The sequence below is a fragment of the Carassius carassius genome, chromosome 30 (assembly GCF_963082965.1).
Source record: "Carassius carassius chromosome 30, fCarCar2.1, whole genome shotgun sequence".
In the NCBI taxonomy this organism is placed as follows: Eukaryota; Metazoa; Chordata; class Actinopteri; order Cypriniformes; family Cyprinidae; genus Carassius; species Carassius carassius.
In genome coordinates, this window is record NC_081784.1 from 22,624,753 (window position 1) to 22,644,285 (window position 19,533).

At 37.7% G+C, this 19,533-nt stretch overlaps 2 protein-coding genes across 2 annotated transcripts; both read right to left on the reverse strand.

The window, feature by feature from the left end:
- Window positions 1–779: 779 nt before the first annotated feature.
- On the reverse strand, window positions 780–15,301 carry si:ch73-105b23.6 (fibrillin-2). Its single transcript, XM_059516887.1, has 18 exons — window positions 14,892–15,301; window positions 12,693–14,777; window positions 12,430–12,552; window positions 10,307–12,307; window positions 9,983–10,116; window positions 9,636–9,803; window positions 8,706–8,885; window positions 7,444–8,044; window positions 7,179–7,328; window positions 6,061–6,275; window positions 5,891–5,966; window positions 4,709–4,996; window positions 3,134–3,370; window positions 2,418–2,570; window positions 2,095–2,273; window positions 1,242–1,434; window positions 1,005–1,124; window positions 780–925 (listed from the first exon to the last, which is right to left on the reverse strand). The coding sequence occupies exons 2-18, from the start codon at window positions 14,686–14,688 to the stop codon at window positions 780–782; spliced, it is 6,960 nt and encodes a 2,319-aa protein (XP_059372870.1). The 5' UTR covers window positions 14,689–14,777; window positions 14,892–15,301.
- A 3,153-nt stretch (window positions 15,302–18,454) lies between these two features.
- On the reverse strand, window positions 18,455–19,118 carry LOC132111193 (tumor-associated calcium signal transducer 2-like). Its single transcript, XM_059518350.1, has 2 exons — window positions 18,991–19,118; window positions 18,455–18,728 (listed from the first exon to the last, which is right to left on the reverse strand). The coding sequence occupies exons 1-2, from the start codon at window positions 19,076–19,078 to the stop codon at window positions 18,469–18,471; spliced, it is 348 nt and encodes a 115-aa protein (XP_059374333.1). The 5' UTR covers window positions 19,079–19,118; the 3' UTR covers window positions 18,455–18,468.
- Window positions 19,119–19,533: the final 415 nt, after the last annotated feature.

Consider the following 19,533-nt stretch of genomic DNA (forward strand, 5'->3'; position numbering starts at 1 on the left):
CGAAGCAGATATCATCCTCTTTTGGAAGGCCAAACAAAGTAGTTTCGCTTCACAGTGAAACACACAGGGTCTATACGACATGGCGGCAGCAAAAACAATACTACAACGAGAATAAAAGATATGCAATCTTTCTTTGCGTGAACATCTGGGTGGCGTTATGGAAATCTTCCCACATAGTGACGTAGAGATGTGGGGGGCTTGTTAGAACGAGCCGTTTCAGGGAGCGTGGACGAGCCTCAACTCTTATAAAGAATATCTCTTTGGATTTGAGACTTCAGTGTTTGCAACTTCACAGATCTTCTTTATTCACCAAGAGCTTGTAACACTCAAAAGAGAAAGGAAAATTTTAAATCACATCATATGATCCCTTTAATTGCTTTTTGTAGCTATATTTTCATTTGGTCTTGTCTGGTCAGTAGGGTTGCAGATCCCATTATAGACCTTAGATGGTGATGCAAGTTTCACTACCATTACCACTACCAACAGATTGAAAGTGTTAGGTCAACAGTTTTACATGAGTCAAGATTATCTTTTTTTTTTTTTCTAACAAATCACGCCATAATGAAACCTATATCATTCAAAGCAATTAAATAAAGTCTCACCTGTGGGATTAGCAGACTCACCTAAAAAAATTAAACAGAACAAAAGTGAAATAAAACAAAAAAATAAATAAAACAGTCAATCATGTTATGAAGCAATTGGTTTAATTGATTGAAAGATTCAAAATCTTTGTTTCTTCAATTAGTTACCTGTGTACAGTAAATGTTAAGTTGTGTTGATTAGTTGTGAAAGTAAAACCACTTACCACAGCCGTCAGTGTCTCTGGTCTTCTGATAACGGCATGAGCAGTGCACTGATCCTGGCTTGTTCACACATTCATATTTAGCATTTGGACAGGCTGAGGGGTCCAGACACTCATCAATATCTGTGAGTGAAATAAAGCATGCATGACTGCAAGTGTGCCACAGAGAGTGACTTTTAGCATGTGCATTCTTGTTGCATACCTTCGCACACTTTTCCATCGCCACTGTAGCCATGTTTACATTTACATGTGTAATTGTAGCCAGTGCTGGTGCAGTCTGCCATCTCATGACAGGGGAAGGGGAACGGAGGGAGGCAGAAGTCTGTGGGACATGGTTAGACAAACTTTAGTTTATGACTATAACAGCTCTAAAATCTGCATATGAAGCTGTTGCAACGAAAAATAGCAAAATAAGTGTGCCTTTTAAATAACTACTGACCATTTTCAAAGCACTTGTATCCTTGTTTTCCCTGATATACAGTCGGAGGAGGGCACAGTCCACATGTGAAGAGGTCTCCTTCTTTCTGTCTTATGCATTCCACACCAGGAAAACAGGGCTTGCCTTTACACACATCTGCTCTGTTATCACAGTACTTGCCACTGAAACCCAGTGGACAAAGACATCCCACAACCTAGATGTAGACCAACAGAAAAACATGTTTGTGTATGTTCAAGAAGCACTACATGCCATTATACACAGCACCACTGTACACAACTGAACACAAATTAACACTGATTAACATAAAGTTTCCCTTGTGACTTGTACGTTCTAAATAAAGCTGTAGCTAATAAAATGCAATTAATTAAAATTATTAAATTAAAATGCATTAAAATGTTTTCTTTTTATATTTTGCACTATACTAATTAACTAATCAGGTTTTTTTTTCATGATATATACTAATATACATTACAGTTTTGTGTCATTACATTTAAAAAAAAAAGTAATTGATACTTTTTTATTCAGCAAGTATGCATTAAATCACATAAATAAATGAGACATTTATATTAAGCATTTTCAGCATTGGTGATAATAAGAAATGTTTGCTGAGTGGCAAATCAGTATATATAAAAACGATTTCTGAAGGATCATGTGACACTGAAGACTGGAGCAACGATGCTGAAAATTCAGCTTTGACGTCACATTAATAAATTACATTTTAAAATATATTCAAATAGAAAAAAATATATATTTTAAATTACAGTATTACTGTATTTTTGTAGATTTACTGTATTTTCCCAACTGGTGATATCATCACAAGTGATTTCCATCTAAAGTTTCTCTGCATGTTTACCTGAAACTTTCCCTGCAGATGGTTCTCCACCACACTGTTATACTGGCAGCTTCCTCCATTCATACAGTTACAGAGCTGCAGAACAGGGGTGATCACAGAACTGGATGTTTGATCGCTCACTTGAACTGTCAGATTGACTGGCTGAATACCAGAAGGGGTCCACACAAGGATACCATCACCTTCAGGGCACAAATAAACCAATTGTGAAAAATGAATGCACCACAATGTATAGCAGGCCATTCGTTTTTCAGGCTTTGTAGTTAACAGAGGATTATTGTAAGCAGGCTAAGTTTATAAATAGGATGCTTTCCAGTAAATCTTACTGCTGCCGATGGTGACCCGTGGAGAACGTGGTAAGCCCAGCGAGAAGGTGATTTGGTCTCTGTTTGGATCCTGAGCCTTGAACTGAACTCTAACTGTGCTATTGACTTTACACGTGATAACAAATGGCTCTGCCACAATGGGCGGCAGGTTTCCTGTTGAACACAAGCAAAAGCAAAGGGAGGGAGCTGTTAAAATGTCCTAGAGACAGTGAGTGAGTGATTGAGTGAACAATTATACTGTGACTACTAAGAGGAATATTTTAGCAGTCACAATTATTGCACTCGAATTAGATGAATTTAATATGAGTGAGTTCATATTGAGATCTCTTTTCTAATCTTGGCCCAAGTTCGAGACATTGTTACCGTGTCTTCTGAACACAAGTCTTTTTTTCAGGAGGACAATCTAAGATGCAGTATTACAGACACAAGTGATCTCCCAATTTGCTCTCCATTTAATCTCATTAGAAACAGCTGACATTAAATATCAGTTTAAAATATATTAATATAGAAAACAATTATTTCAAATAGTACTAATTATCCACAATATTACTGTTTTAACTGTATTTTTGGATTTGTTTTTTTTTTAAATTAAATTTATTCATTAATTTGACTGGCCCCAAGCTTTTGAACAGTAGTGTATTTTTAGTTTATTTAAGTCTTAATTTAGGACAAGATATTTTAGTGCATTAGATGAAGGATGTGGATGACCAGCTAACCATAGATTTGTACTCGGCTCTGAAGTTGCTGCTGGTCTTTCTGAACATCCTGGCCGAGGTTTGTGTTTCCTGTGGCCAAGATGTCATGCACACACTGCATGCTGCCCTGGCAGGTCTGACTGTGTCTGGCCAGCTCGTCTGGGCTCACTGAGGACATCAGCTGCTCTGTCATGACAGGACTGAATGGAGCACTAGGAGGCTCTGACAGCAGAAGACTTTCAGGAACAGGAACAGCCCCTGTGCACAACAATCAGACACAGAAGAAACGATAAATACAGTGACCAGTGAAGAAATCAAAGGAAATTCAAATTTAAAGGAAATTTAAAGGAAAACAGCCCCCCCCCCAATAATTCAGAAACAGTTCAATTAATTAAAAAATATTTTGCATAAGTCCGATTTATCCAGTAGGAACTTATTTGATTCTTACAGGATTCTATTATAGGACTGGTTCCAAATTGTGATTCTAACAGGACTATTTGATCAAAGGATGCCAGTTCATAATAATGGTAAATACATACCCTTGTGAAAAAGTACACAAAGTACACAGAAATTAAATGTAATTAAAATTAAATGAAAATGTACTATAGTTTAAATTTATATTAAAGGCAATTAGTTTAACTTAAAATGGTATTTTTCGACCCATAAGTAGGGCTTAGGTACATATTTATATTTAATTTCATAATTACTTCTATTGTCTTTGAAATACGGTTAATATGTACTGCTGAATGTACTGACAAACATTTATTGTAAACTAAAATATCAAATGTAATTTCTGTATTCAAATACATTTGAAATGAAAAAGTTGCAGCTTAGTAAATTTAAATGTTTTAACTGTAAATGCAGTACCAAATAACACCACAGCTAAAATCATAATTAAGAGCTTTACATGTGCTTTAGTATGTTAATCAGCACATCAAAATAAGCGTGCTTTAAAGTGTGACAAAAGATTATTAAATCATAATAATTTAAGTTGCACTTGTAAGTAAAACGTTCAATTTGACATGGACAAATTGTGATTTTTAAAAGTATACTTAAGTGTGTTAAGAAACGCAATTATGAAAGTGTCTATCTTCAAGTACACCTTTTATTCACAAATGGCCTTTCATTTTTTTTGAAAATATCATATTATCTGCAAGTGCAGTTTTTCTTAAACAAAAAAATAAGTGCTATAAGTGCACATTTTAGTACAATTAAGCGCACTTCTTTTTTACAAGGGTAGCCTATTAGTCTACGATTTTTATCGAGTTGCAGTTTCGGTAACACTTTTGAATAGGGAACACATATTTACTAGTAACTATTAAAAGAGTTTTCCCTGAACAAAATCCAAAATTGCTGATTATTAATAGTAATACGATAGTTGTTAAGTTTAGGTATAGAGAGAATAAAGCAGAATAAAGCATTAATATGTGCTTTATAAGTACTAATAAACAGCCAATATAATAGTAATATGCAAGCTAAAAAGCAACTGTTTAATTGTGAGAACTGGACCTTAAAATAAAGAGTTACAGCAGTTTCTACAATATTTAACATTTTCTCAATAATAGCCTTCTGAATCCAGCTGAAGAGTACACGCACATGACTGTCCAAAGGGAAGCAGACTCTGTTCAGAGGGGACGTTGTTATTTAGAGAAGCCACCATACGGCCATTGGAAAGCAGGAAGTCGTCTGTCCTGTTGGAGCTCCAGTGTCCCAGTAAACCCAGTGTACGGTTGTAGAACCTCTGCGGGACCTCCACCAGAGTGCTCAGCCTCCCAGCATTACCTCTCCACACGATCACGTTCAGGCCCTCGCCGTACACCACTGCACAGCGGCTCACAGAGGTACAGCGCAGCGCAAAACCCTGCTCATTTACGTGCACCACTCCTGTCAAAACAGTAAAGGCCGCTCGGTTACATCAGAGAAAACATAGAAAATGCCAACCTGGTATGTTTTCAAGAAATAAATAATATCATGTAAATATCATGTTTGCAATTATTATTTTATAATAATTATATTGAAAACAAATGGGTACTATACAGTAGGCAAAAAACAGCATGTGAAAGGAGAAATATGTCCGAATTCACAGTATTCATAAAAAAGTTGCTGAATTGCCCAGATGACGTACTTTTTCATACGAGATTCTGAAGTGCACATCTTTGAATGAGACTAAATCGATACTATCTCATGAGGCCACAGGGGAGCTGGTAGCTTCCCCCCGACTATGGCAATATGGCGAATGTAGTCGAGATCAAATTCATTCTACACACATATTAATATATATATATATATATATAACACAGTTTCTTAATGGTCACAAACTACTTATAAATAAAAGTACTTACTTAGAGTGTAGGCCTATACATTTTCAGACACAGTCAAGATGTAATGCCTTTCAAAACATTGCGTTTAGTCTCTTAGGTCTGTTTATAATTTATTTTTTCATCAAGGTTTTATATACAAACATTCAAAGGCGGTGTGCACATATGATATTCTTTACAAAACTACAACTTAAATGGTATTGGATAGAGAAAAAGAGAAAAAGCACTGAACAAGAGCATGGAACATTTAAAAAAAAAAAGAAAAAGAAAAAAAAAACAGGATGCTTATAGTATGCCATATGCCCATTTGTGTTATTTTATTAGTATGATGAATAAATATTTTAAAATATGTGAAACAGTAATAATAAAGGAGAAGGTTTTCTTAGACTAGTGGTGTAAATAGGAGGACAACATCATTATTTCTTTGCTTGAGCATGTTAAACCTTGAAAATCTTCTTACCAACAGACACAGGAATGACCTCATCATTAACCAAGACCTTAAGTCCATCACCAGATTCGGCACATTGCCACTCCACCTTTCGAGAAATCATTTAACAACCTTTACATTGTAGACACACTCATTTATGCACAAAGATCTACATTGTATTTTATCTGAGATTTCAGACTCACCTTTCCAGCTCCCTGATAGTAGGCGGCTATTCGTACCAGAGCAGGCACCAGTTTGGGCTGCTTGTTGACCACTAGAACTGCTGTTTGTCCCTGCAGGGTGAAGATGTTTGATCCCATGCTGGAGGAGAGACGGACTACAACGTACTCCCCCAAGCCTTTGTAGGTATATTCACTCCCGTCAAAGGTAATAAAGTGGAGACTGCCATATACTATGCCTGGATGAATGCAGAGAGTGCAACAGAGACTCTTTAAAGATTATTCCTTGTCAGTATGAGCTTCAGATTATTTATTTTATATTAAATCAAGCGGTAATCATTAGGGCTGTAAAAATGATCAAATCTGACAGAGAAAATGCAATGCATTACATAATGTATGATAATGATACACAGTATATAGGAACCATATCAGTTATGCACGCTCATTTGCCCTTTATTTGCATTTAGATTACCTTTACTGTTAACTAAGTTAATTAAAACATTGATAATTTCATAATAAATGAAATCTTTACCAAAGCTCAAAATTTTACATCCATATTTCATACTGTACATTTAATTGTGTGATGCCATTTAAAATGATTTATTGATAATTATTGAATTTTATGTAGACTTCATACACTGAAAAACATTTGGTGTTGAATTCACTTACAATTTTAACTCAGAAATTGCTAGTAAATTCTACTAATACTTATGAATAAATGGTAAATACATACTGAATGCGAATTTTTGAAGTAGAAAGACTGAAATAGTACTTTCTTGTAAAATGTACTCCAAAAAAATATTTGTTTTATTTATTTATTACAGTAGTATAACATTTTCATATCACTCATTTATCATTTACTGGCCACACAAGAATTTACAATTCTTCACATACTTTCAGATGTTTAAATCCACCAGACTTGGATCCACAATCTAGTTCCAGTGTTCTGCTCCACTATTTGAAAATAACTTTAAATCACCCCATAATAATTCTAACAGATATCACCAAATTGTGAACGAATTTCAGATTTCTTGATGCTTTACTTGAGTTAGGAATCCTAATGAAATCAAATTGTTTTCAAAGCAAATATTACACTGCTGGTAGTCATACATTTGGGAGTTGGTGAGACCTAGATCTCTTACCAATGCCTGGTGCTCCCCTGTTCCCAGGTATACTGCTGTCAGAGCTATTCCAACTGTAACCTTGGCACCGGTCTAGTGGTCTTTTTGCCAAGTACATGTCACACAGAGGGGACTGAACACAGCACCACTGGAAGGGTAAAAGATCCTTGTCTAGTAATAAAGACAGCATGAAAAAAAAAAAGATCAGGTGACACGTGGTTACAGGTTCAACTTACAATGCTTCTGCAAACTTCATAAGAATAAATTACATTTGGAATGGCTTTACCTATATGTAGTTGCATCTTGTCCTCAGTGAAGAACCGTTCACTGTATCCAGCCAGCAGGGGGCCCTCTGGATCATAAACACATCTCTTTCCTGCCCTTTGTTTGTTAAACAGGATAGACTGAAAGACACGGCCCCTGCTGCCACCCCACCTAAGAGCTCTCAGATCCCTCACTTGTGCCATCTGTTCTGATGGTGGATTCTCAAGGCTAAAAGCCAGGTCCTCCTGTGCTTGAACACGAGTGCAGGGACAAGGTGCCAGTCCTAATGCCCATTCTTTAGGATCTGGCTCATTGAAGGCCCATACCTGGCATTGCCTCTGAGGATCTGAGCTTGCTTCAGGGGAGCCGGTAAAGTCATACACCAGCTGCCCCAGTTTTCCTGTGTTACCCATGACAGTCTGGGGACGATAACGCCCTCCTGGCCTGAAAAGGTTGTCCGGTGGCTTTGGAACCTCATTGTGAAAGTTGCTCTTACCATCAGTGTAGCCTATAAGAGCGTTATGATTAGTCCTCTGTCCTGGACCCCAGTTCATGTCACTGTAGCGGAGCAGAGCAAATGAACGTAGTCCATCTGTGGTCAGAATGCACTGAAAGGTGTTTGTCTGTGGAGGACATTAGGATAATTATTGCTTAGAAAAGCATTTAAAAGGCCTTCAAAACAGGATCTACTTGCCAGGATAAAAGTATTTTAGTCTCAAGACTACCATGGTTTGTTCCATTCCATTCCGTGTAGCTATTTTTGAAAACAAGAACGTGTCCTGCATGAACAGCCTGCTAGTCATTGCAAAAACACTTCCCAAGATTTTTCTAACAATATAAACAAGGACAGGGTGGGGGTTTGGGTGTGGACAGCAACACTACACCAAGGCCATAAATATCTAGTCAGAGAAAGGATGTATCTTTCAAATTGTGTAAGATGAGACCCAAGTCATAAGAGTCTGTCCCCATATCTCTGTGATATTACAACCCCTAGATATGGTAATCAATTTTATTTTCTTCATTATCTTCCAGGCAAAAATAATAAACCTAATAGAAAATAAACTGAAAAATAATGGAACATCAAGTAATAGCACACCATAATCAAAGTCTCATCCTCCACCACACATGGTGAAGGATGAGTTGATTGCTAAAGTTCTATACATAGTTTGTTGAAATTAGTAACTCTAATTATGAACAATATTAATAATATTAATAGTGATGCTTGCAGTAGCCATCATTCTTAACTACTGTTGCTCTGGTTCCATTCATTCATCTAACACTCACCTCAGAGAAATTGATCTTTTGATAGGACACGGGCAAAACATGATCCCATGTGATTTTTAATATCCAGGAGGGGGAAAAGGGGGGTTTGCCCCTTTGAGTCTCAAATTTGCTAACATCATTTGCTGTTCTTTGAAATATTGCCTCAGCATAGATATCAGATATATTAAGGAGACTGTATTCCTGTTGGACAGAAATGGAGAATATTAAAAGTTTCCTTCAAGGTATTTACCACAAACTTATATAGTTATACTTCTACAAAAAGGGAACGTTTTACTTAAAGAGATACTGAACAAATTAACATTTTGTCATTATTCACTTACCCGCATGTCGTTCCAAACCCGTAAAAGCTTTGTTCGGCTTCAGAATACAATTTAAGTATGAAAAGCATTGACACTGTTATTTATTTGGCAGTCTATGGGACAGTCTCAAGCCTACCGGTTTTCATCCAAAACATCTATAGACGAACGAAGCATTAACGGGTTTGGAACGACATGGGGTAAGTGAATGACAAAATTTTATTTTTGTGGTGGAGTAATGCTTTAAGTGAAACTTTAAAGATATTACATTTTAAATGTAATTTCCAATGTCTCAATATGCACACCATTTGTGAAAACATTGTGTAAACAAGTGTAAACATTGTGGCTCTCTCAACCGAGTCAACATATTGTGTCAACTGGTGGTGTGAGTTTAGGGTGGGACTATCTGTACAACAAATGGCAGATAGGTTAAATGTTTGTGAAATCTGTTTAAAAACAGTAATTATATTACTGGCATAGTACCTATATAACCAGGTCAACAAATCATAGTACTTCCAAAATAATATTTTTTAATTATTAATACAATACAATAATAATAATAAAAAAACTCATTTAAAAAATCATAGTAGAAGCAAGGCCACAAAACGTTGCATTATTTATTAGCATTGCTAACCTGGTATAGCAGTTTTCCATTACCAAGGGTAAGGTCAGCATCGTCCCAGAACACAGCCAGCATTGGCTGGCCCTCATTACCATCAAAACCCCCTGGGAATGGAGCAGGGAGCAACAGTTTCTCATTCTCACTGACTGACTGGAACTGCACCAAGCCATTATCTGAAAACTAAAAAAGTTAATTTGTCAAAAAACCTTTAAAATATAAACAGAAGTAAGCCTAAATGTAAGTAGCCACAGTGATTCCTAAAAAAAAAGAGGTTTACGGTATATTAGTTAGGTTATTTCAGATATATTATGCTGCTCACCATTAAATTGCTATTAAAACAGTTAATTGTGCATGCTTACAAACAGTCGCTCATATATTTTGTCCATGAATGGAAAGCCTGCTGGAGGAGTGATGTATGGAGTATTCCCATCTGCCTCTGTCTTTGGCAACCCAGCATCACCTACTTCCTCTCCAAATGGATACAGGTCACTTTCTGTGAAAATATATAAAAACAAATGCACCCCATGGGGTCAAGGTTTGGCTGGTTAGCATGGGCATTTCCCATGATTGATTAGGTTGAGAGAGAGACACAAAGAGACAGAGAAAGAATGAGAAAACATTGAATATAGAGGTATTATTTTATATAGAAATGTTGTGTTCATGATGGTAATATAATACCCCACCCATTGGCGGCAGCTGTGGGCAGAGGGTATCTCTGGTAGAGCAGGCACAGCTGTAAGATCCTATGAAATTGGTGCATGTTCTGTTGCTATAACACATGTAAGGTGAGAGACACTCATTTCGGTCTATGCATCCATCCATTCCACGGCCATTTCTGGTTGAGGCATCCCATCCATTGCCACACTGGCAGTGAAAACCACCTACAGAGTTGTAGCATGTGGCAGCTGGATGGCATCCACCCCTATTGGACTGACATTCATCTAGGTCCACACAAAGATATCCTAGTGCAATAAGACCTGGTGCACATACACATACATAAGATCCAGGGGTGTTGATGCATTGGCTTGACTTGCGGCAACGTAAGGATGATTGGGAACACTCATCAATGTCTTTACAGTACGTCCCATTTCCAGTGTAACCTAAGCGACACTGGCATGTAAAAGACCCCACTGTGTTCCAGCATCTTGCCAAGGAGTGGCAAGTAGAGTTATTTGCACATTCATTATTGTCTATGCATGTACCATTTTCCTCATGATGTCCTGGTGGACAAGAGCACTTGTATGATCCAGGTGTATTGATGCATACCTGATCGGGACGACACATTCTGTTCAAAAGGCATTCGTTTATATCTGTACACTTTGGACCCTGAGCCTCAAAACCAGATGCACATGGACATTGGAAAGAACCTGCTGTGTTTACACAAACAGCATTGGCAGTGCAGGGAGGGTCAACTGCTAGGCATTCATCTATGTCTTGACACTCTGTTCTGTTTAGAAAGTAACCCAAGTTGCAGTTACATTTATAAGACCCAGGGAAATTGATACATGTAGATTGAGGTTGACATATGGATTCATTCTTTGATCCTGAACACTCATCTATGTCAAGACACCTAGTGCCATTGCTCCAAAATCCCATATCACAAGCACAGTAAAATGAGCCAATTGTGTTAATGCAAGTTCCATTAGTGCAGAGTGTGCCAAACTCTGGGTTTGAGCACTCATCTATATCCTCACATTGGGTACTACTGGTACCATTGGAGGAGAATCCATGATCACAAAGGCACAGAAATGAACCTTCAGTGTTGACACAGACACTGTGGTCTGAACATGTAGAATTGTTCAGGCATTCATCAACATCCTCACAGACAGTCTGATTGCCTGTATACCCATCCCAGCATTCACAGAAATACCATCCCGCTGTGTTTTGGCAGTTGGAGGCATTTGGGCACTGTGCTTTCCCTGTGGCACATTCATCAACATCCAAACACAGAGAGTTGTTAGTGTAAAGGAAACCATTGTTACATGAACAATTATACCCTCCCTTAGTATTGTGGCAGGTGCTGTTGTCTGGGCAAGTAAAGGTTCCTACACTGCACTCATTTATGTCTACACAGTTTGCGCCGTGGTACTGGTAACCTTCCCAGCAGTCACAATGAAAGGACCCTGCTGTATTGAAACAGTGGGACAACTCTGGGCAAGCTCCTGTTTGTGTACATTCATCTATATCCTGACATTCTCTACCATTCCCAAAAAACCCTTTAATGCAGGAGCAATAGTTTGACCCACGGATGTTTTTGCACTCAGCATGGGTGTTGCATGCATTGGTTACATTCTTACAGTCCTTCTCATTCACACAGGTACCCAAATCATAGACTAGACCAAGGGTGCATGTGCATGTATATGTTCCCGGAAAGTTTTGGCAGGTCATGTTGTTCCCACAAATTGAGGGTGGCAAACACTCATCCACATCCTCACAAGTAAACCCATTTCCTTGGTATCCCTCCATGCACTTGCAAATGTAGGACCCCTCTGTGTTGTTGCACATGGCAAGAAGGCTGCAGTTATGAGGCAAAGTTGAGTTTTCAGTACACTCGTCCACATCTTGGCAATCAAACCCAGATCCGGTCATGCCAAAGGGACAGGTACACTTGTAGGAGCCAGGGGAGTTAATGCAGCTGGCAGCTGGGTGGCATCCTCCGTGTTGGGATTGGCACTCATTAATGTCTATAAGTCATCCAAAATGGGACAGGGTCAGGTAAAAAAAAAATCCCTAAAAGACTGAGAAGAGAGTCCTCAAGCAAGCAAAGAGGTGTAAATATGAATTTTGAAATGGAAGAAAGGCTTACCAGAGCAGTTTTTTCCATCACCAGTGTAGCCGTTGAGACAGGAACACAGATGACTGCCAATTGTGTTGACACACTGTGCAAACTTGCTGCAGTTATTGGCTCCAGATTCACATTCATCCAGATCTGAAAGTTTGGGAAAAGAGTAATGTGAGAAAAAAAGATTAAGGCTAACTGAACCCAGAAAATTGGCTTATGCAAATATAAATTATTTTTATTTATTTAGTTTTATTTATTTTGTATTAATGCACGTGAACTGCACGTACCTATGCATTCTGTTCCATTAAGAGTGTAACCCACTTTGCAAATGCAATCAAAGGATCCTGGTTTATTGACACATTGCGTCTCTTTCTTTGGGCACACATTTTCTTCGCATTCATTGATATCTGAGCAAGTGAGTCCATCACCTTTGAATCCCACATCACACACACACTGATACTCTGAAGATGAAGGATGACACAGTCCATGTGGATGGCAGGCAGGATCACATTCACGACTGGGTAGGACACAAGTGTTGTTGTATGCTACTGTGCCATTCAGACAAGAACAGACATATGCTCCAGGGGAATTGACACACACAGAGATGTCTGGGCAAGTATTATTTGAAAGGACACATTCATCCACATCTGTACAGGTGGAACCATCTCCTGTAAATCCCTGGTGGCAAATGCACAAGAAATCACCAGGATAATTGTAGCAGTTGGCATGCAGATGGCACATCCCCTTAATTGCACATTCATTTATATCCTCACATGTTATGCCATTTCCTGAGAAGCCGTGATTGCAGGTACATGAGAAGGAGCCTGCTAAATTCAGGCATGTGGCATTCTGATGACAAGGTTTCTGCTGTTCACATTCATCAATATCAGAGCAGTCTAAATTGTCAGTGATTCGACTGAAGCCTGCTTTACACTGGCATGAATATGACCCTTCCATGTTTGAGCACTGCTCATTGATGCCACATGCCTTTTCAGGTAGCTGGCATTCATCTATGTCCTGGCAGGTGGTACGATTGACTAGCTGAAAGCCTGAGGGGCAATTGCATGAGAAAGACCCTCTACTGTTGACACATGTTGCTCTGTTTCTGCAGCCACCGTTATCAACAAGACATTCATTCACATCTGTGCACTGGAATACACCATCACCTGTGTATCCCACCATACAGCTGCAGTTGTATTTTCCTGGTACATTAATACAGAGTGCACTAACATGGCAACGCCTTTCTATGGCACACTCATCTATATCCTCGCATACTAACCCATCACCTTCGAAACCAGCTAGACATGCGCAGATGAATGAACCAGGTAAGTTTTCACAAGAGGCATAAGCACTGCAATGTTTTGTGGCACATTCATCCACATCCATACACTGGGTTTGATTAAAGCTGTAGCCTGGACCACAGTCACAGAAGAATGAGCCTGCAGTGTTGACACATGCAGCATTGGCTGGACAAATGTTATTGGTGGTACATTCGTCAATGTCAGTACACTTTGTACCCGTGCCCTGGAACCCAGCACGGCAAGAGCATTCGTAGCTTCCTAGCAAATTGGTACATATTGCGTTGGGGTCACAACTGTTCTTTCTGTCACACTCATTAATGTCTACGCACGCCAAGCCATTTCCAACAAATCCCTCAGGACAGGTACAACGATATGAACCTGGTAAGTTTGTACATTCAGCAAATGAGCTGCAGGTGTTTATTTCACATTCATTGATGTCCACACATGTCTGTCCGTTGCTTTGGTAACCACTGTTGCAGAGGCAGGTGTAAGTTCCTGGCAGGTTCCTGCAGCCTTTATACCCAAAGAAAGCAGAGCACACACCAGGAGTTTCTGAACACTCATCAATGTCAAGGCAGAGATAATTTCCATTGCCTTTGTAGCCTGCACTGCATGTGCACACATAGGAGCCAGGGTTGTTGGTGCACGTGGCATGCCAGTGGCAGATTCCTGGTCTTGCGCACTCATCATCATCAGTGCACTGAAATCCATTTCCAGTGAAACCAGACCTGCAACTGCAGTCTCTTCCTCCATCTCTGTTGGAGCAAAGTGCATTAACATGGCAGCCACCGTTATTAGTTTGACACTCATCAATATCTTGGCATTGGAAACCATCACCAGAATAACCATTTTGACATGAACAGGTATAACTGCCCAGAGTGTTACTGCAGACTGCTTTTACATGACAGCTGTGTAGACCAGTTGTACACTCATCAATGTCCTGACATTGTACTCCAGTGCCCCTGTACCCCATTCGGCACATGCAGAGAAACCTATCATCACGTGTTTTGAAGCAGTCTGCATTGGTGTGGCATATGCTCCCTGCAGCTGCACAGTCACTGAGATCTGCAGCTGTGTAGACAGAATGGGTAAGTAAGAGTTGGGTAAGTCCGGCAAAAAATGACTGTATTCTGTACTGTGAGTTGATCAATCATAGAACACTCTGATCTTGATCATGTTACTGACCTGCAGTTGTGTACCTGAACACAGTACACAGGCATAGCAGATACAGCAGAAGACTCCTGCAAGAGAAGGTAAACAAATATGAAGAAAAAAATGTTTCACTTTATTTACTGTTAGGTTAAATGACTCTATGTGCTTTTGAGATGGTGGCAGTTACCAATGAGTCATTGTTTTGCTCACATTTAATTGGATCCAAAGCTCTTTCCTCAGAAAATGCAAAACCTGTTTTTGTTAAATGTAATTATTTTGCAGCAAAGCTCTATTTGTGACTTTTCTATGATCTATGATCTTTTCTATGATTATGACTCACTAAATAGGAAGACAACTTCTTAGTGTAATTAGGTGAATTCCTACCGGTTACTTATATGCGTGTATATCTTTAGATCTATAGAGTTACATGTATCAAGTTGAACCAGTTTACCCATAACAAAAACAGAGGGATTGTGATTACTTTGTTCTAAGTCTCAATTCATGAGCCCCAAAAGGGATGGACATGCTCAAAAGAACCTACGGTACTCATTCCACCAAAAAAAATACTTTATTAGACTCAAAGAAAAAAATCTTTCTGTAGAAGAAGTCATTTACTGTATACTATCATTTTGTCATCTCCGATATCCATTGTCAACTTTCTCTGCTTTTACTTTACAAAGTGAATTTCAAGATTATAGCATTTCTGATTATAGCATGGATCCCTAAAGTTGTACTGATTCATTGACTTGGAATGTTCTATTGCAAATAATGACAGGTATCATTGAGAAAAGTGTGAAACAAAGAGTTTCTCAAGTTTGGTAACTGAAGTCAACATGGATAATGTCCTGAATAGGAAAATGATGACAATAAACCCTGATCTCTGACAGGGTTACATGCTGAATGTTTTACTTCCATGTGGGTCAGATTCAGTCATTGTCTGTCTGATGGAATCTACTGTATAGAAATCCATGTGGTGCATCGGAATCAAATTACATCTAGAATTTACTGGAAAAAAAAGCTGAACATCATAACCCAAAATAAATATTTACCATTACAGATTAGAATTGAAATTACCCCTTTTTTACCCAAGTTTCAGATAATTGCAATATAATTTTTTTTTAATCTTCCAGACTGTCCACAACAATGAGTTTTCTCAGCTTTCAGAACATACACATCCAGAATAGAAAAAATAGCTCAAGTGTATCATCTGGAATCATTGTATGATTAGAGTAAACTGTTATTTGCTCAATTCTGTATTTGTAATCTTAAAATGAATCATGAGAGATAAATTCTAAATCTTATTAGACAGATTTAGCGATCAGCACTTTTACAGAAACAAGCCAACAAATTTCACTTTTACTGTAAAGGAACCTGACAACCAAAATGATCAATTTAAATCAGTACTTACAGCATATCTCACTGACGGCTGGTTGTCCTACAGGGCGGACATTAGTACACAGAGCAAGTGGGTCCTTCTCAGGATTCGGAAGGTGTGCGACTTAACTTCCTTATGGACACTTCTGCCCTGGTTACAACACTTTGTCTTTCCTGGTACAAAGCATAATGACCCATCTCATCACCTGAGACATCCTAAACCAGCAAAATAGGGAACACCCAGATATTCCTATGATTATGTTTCTCTCTCCTAGTAAGTGTACTACTCCCATTGGGCTTTAACTTGCCTTTGGGTGTAAAATAAAGACTGTGACAATAAAGTGCAAGGGTACCTTTACCTATTAAACAATTTTTTGATTATTATTACAGGGATAAGCTGGGACTACAATCAGCCCTTGATTTATAGTTTAACAGCTCATGACAGAATGAGTTTTCTTCTTCTGCTAAACAAAACTCTATTTTGAAGAAGGTGGAAAACCAAACAGTTGCTGGTTCACAGTGACTTCCAGAGTCCCCCCCCCCCCCCCCCCACCAACTATCAAACTCAATGTGGACCAGCAACTGTTTGGTTATCAGCTTCTTCAAAATATCTTCTTTTGTGTGCAGCACAGGAAAATAATAAACTGTAGGTTTGGGACAACTTGTGAGTGGATGAACAATGACAGAAATAGCTTTTTTTATAATTATGTTTACATGTTTATTTACGTATATACGTATATGTTAATACATATAAAACCAAAGGTTTTATCTTCAATACAAATTTATCTTGGATTTTTAGCTTGAATGATCAGACTGCAAATTAGAGTTCTGGTGTATTTCCGTCTTGTTTCAGGGATTCCAGTCACAGGAAGGAAAGACTAAGGACATTATTTGACATATTTTTCAATAAATAGATTTTACAAATATTATGGTTATTATAGTTATCTAGAACCATAAAAAGTATGCGTTGAGCCCTGACGACTACTCAATTGAGCTCTATTTTCTGTCTTTTTTCATTTAAATGGTCAAAAACAGACAAAATTGTTTGATAGTTAAATATTTAATCAAAGCATTACAATTTAACTAAACTCATCTGATTTTAGTCAAATAAATCTACTGTATATTTAGTGGACTAAAACTAAAACAATTCAAATGACTAAAATATGACTAAAACTACATGGGATTTTAGTCAAAAGATTTTCTAACTAAATAAAAATTTCCTGTAATAATTAACACATAATTAACTGTGTGAAATGTCTGAAATTGTGGAAATCAAGATGAAGGGATGTATACAAACTGTTCCTATCATTTGGAATATGACCAGCTATTGCAAGTATTTTTCTAATTCAACAAAGTATTGGAAAATTTGAGGCAATGAATTGAAAGTCATTCAGATTAGAAAGCTATTTCTCTGTTAACAAGGATATAATTAGCTTTATTATTATTCATTAAGTACTGCATTTTAATTCCATACACTGCACATTTCATATATTCACACTTTTATTCCATATATTTGTTTTATTCAATTATATTCAAGTTTCATTCCATATATTCAGACTTTCATTCAGTATATTCACATTTTCATTCCATATATTTATGTTTCATTCAATATATTCAATCTTTCATTCATTAAAGTTTCATTCTATATATTCAAACTTTGTCAATATATTCAAAATTTCATTCCATATTTTCAGACTTTCATTTAATATCATTCAAGTTTCCTTCTATATATTCAGACTTTTATTCAAATTTAAGTTCCATTCCACATATTCAAAATTCCATTCTATATATTCAGACTTTTATTCCATATATTCAAACTGTCATTCTATATATTCAAGTTTCATTCTATATATATTCAGACTTCCAATCCATATATTCAGAGTCATTCAGTTCAGATTCATATATTAATGCTTCCATTCAATCTGTTCAAATTTCATTCCATAAATTCCGATGTCCATTCTCAAGTACATAAGTCGTTATTAATAGCTTTAAGACATGCTCTCCATCTCTCTGGCCTGCAAATACACAAGGAAATGTGTTATAATACAAAAGTTTGCATTCTATTGGTGAAGTACCCACTAAGGTTGGACCATACTGAAATAAATGAGAACTAACCTGTGTTTTACTTTACCGGGCTATCTGTCGCCGTGAGAGGAAGAACTAAATAGAAGAGGAAATACAGTTATATATAATACAGCTCTGTTAATACAATACAGCTCTGTTAATACAGCACTCACTAGGTCTCCACAGGCTCACACTTGATGTTCTTGTCTCCCTTGTCACTTCTGCGCACACCAGCACTGTTCACACACCAGCACACGTCAGTGCCGTTACACTGGATTGCCTTGAACTTTCCATCGCTCTCACACTCTGGATCATAGATGACATCATTGTCCACAAAGGCAGTTTCTACAGGTTTCCCACCAATGGATCTTGTGGTTAGGTTGTTCCTGGCACGATACATCTCTGCTTTCATGAGGAAACACTTGGGAACCACTGTGGGTACAGGGAGAATTGAAGACACTTACTACACTTGATGGGAGGAAAAAAAATGCCTGGTTTGTTGGTATGAACTATGGAAGTTGGAGCTCACTTAGTTTAGGTGAATACCAAAATTTATCTAAAACACACTGGGAGACTGGTTTAATCTTTTAAAACCAATTTCTCTAACATTTAAGTAAAGTATGCCAAAAAACTACCAGTAAAATAATTATTACCAAATTAACAACTTTGAGAGCAAATATAAAAGAAAACTTACATTTTGTACAATCAATCGGTTGCTTGATTGTTGGAGAAAACTGAAGAGTACACTGGCATGGTGTCCCATCACATCTGGCCCATTTCATTGTGTCACAATTACCACCTGTTGGATTAAAGAGAGAGAGAGAGAGAGAGAGAGAGAGATTTCATGATTTTTAAAAAAAAATACACTTACATTTTATTTGGTAGATAGTAGGGTATATGCTTTGTAAGGTATGTTTGAACAGCTTATGTTTTAATTATAGATAAAATAGTCATTACTTACATTGTGAAGCAACCACATCCACTAACATCACAACAAACAAGGCGATCAAAACCTTCATCATGGATAAGAACTGAAAAACAGCACCGAAAAACATTTCTGTTTTGCCGTAATAAATCACTCCGTTAGAGGAACTGATGTGTAAATCTCATGAATCTCTGTGCAATTCAACTAGTCTTTAAACACTAAAATCCAACCAGAAAGAGTTATTCCACTTTTTGTGGATTCTCAAGCTTAACAATGAATAGATCCTGCTGATATTCTCAACAGGTGTCCGTC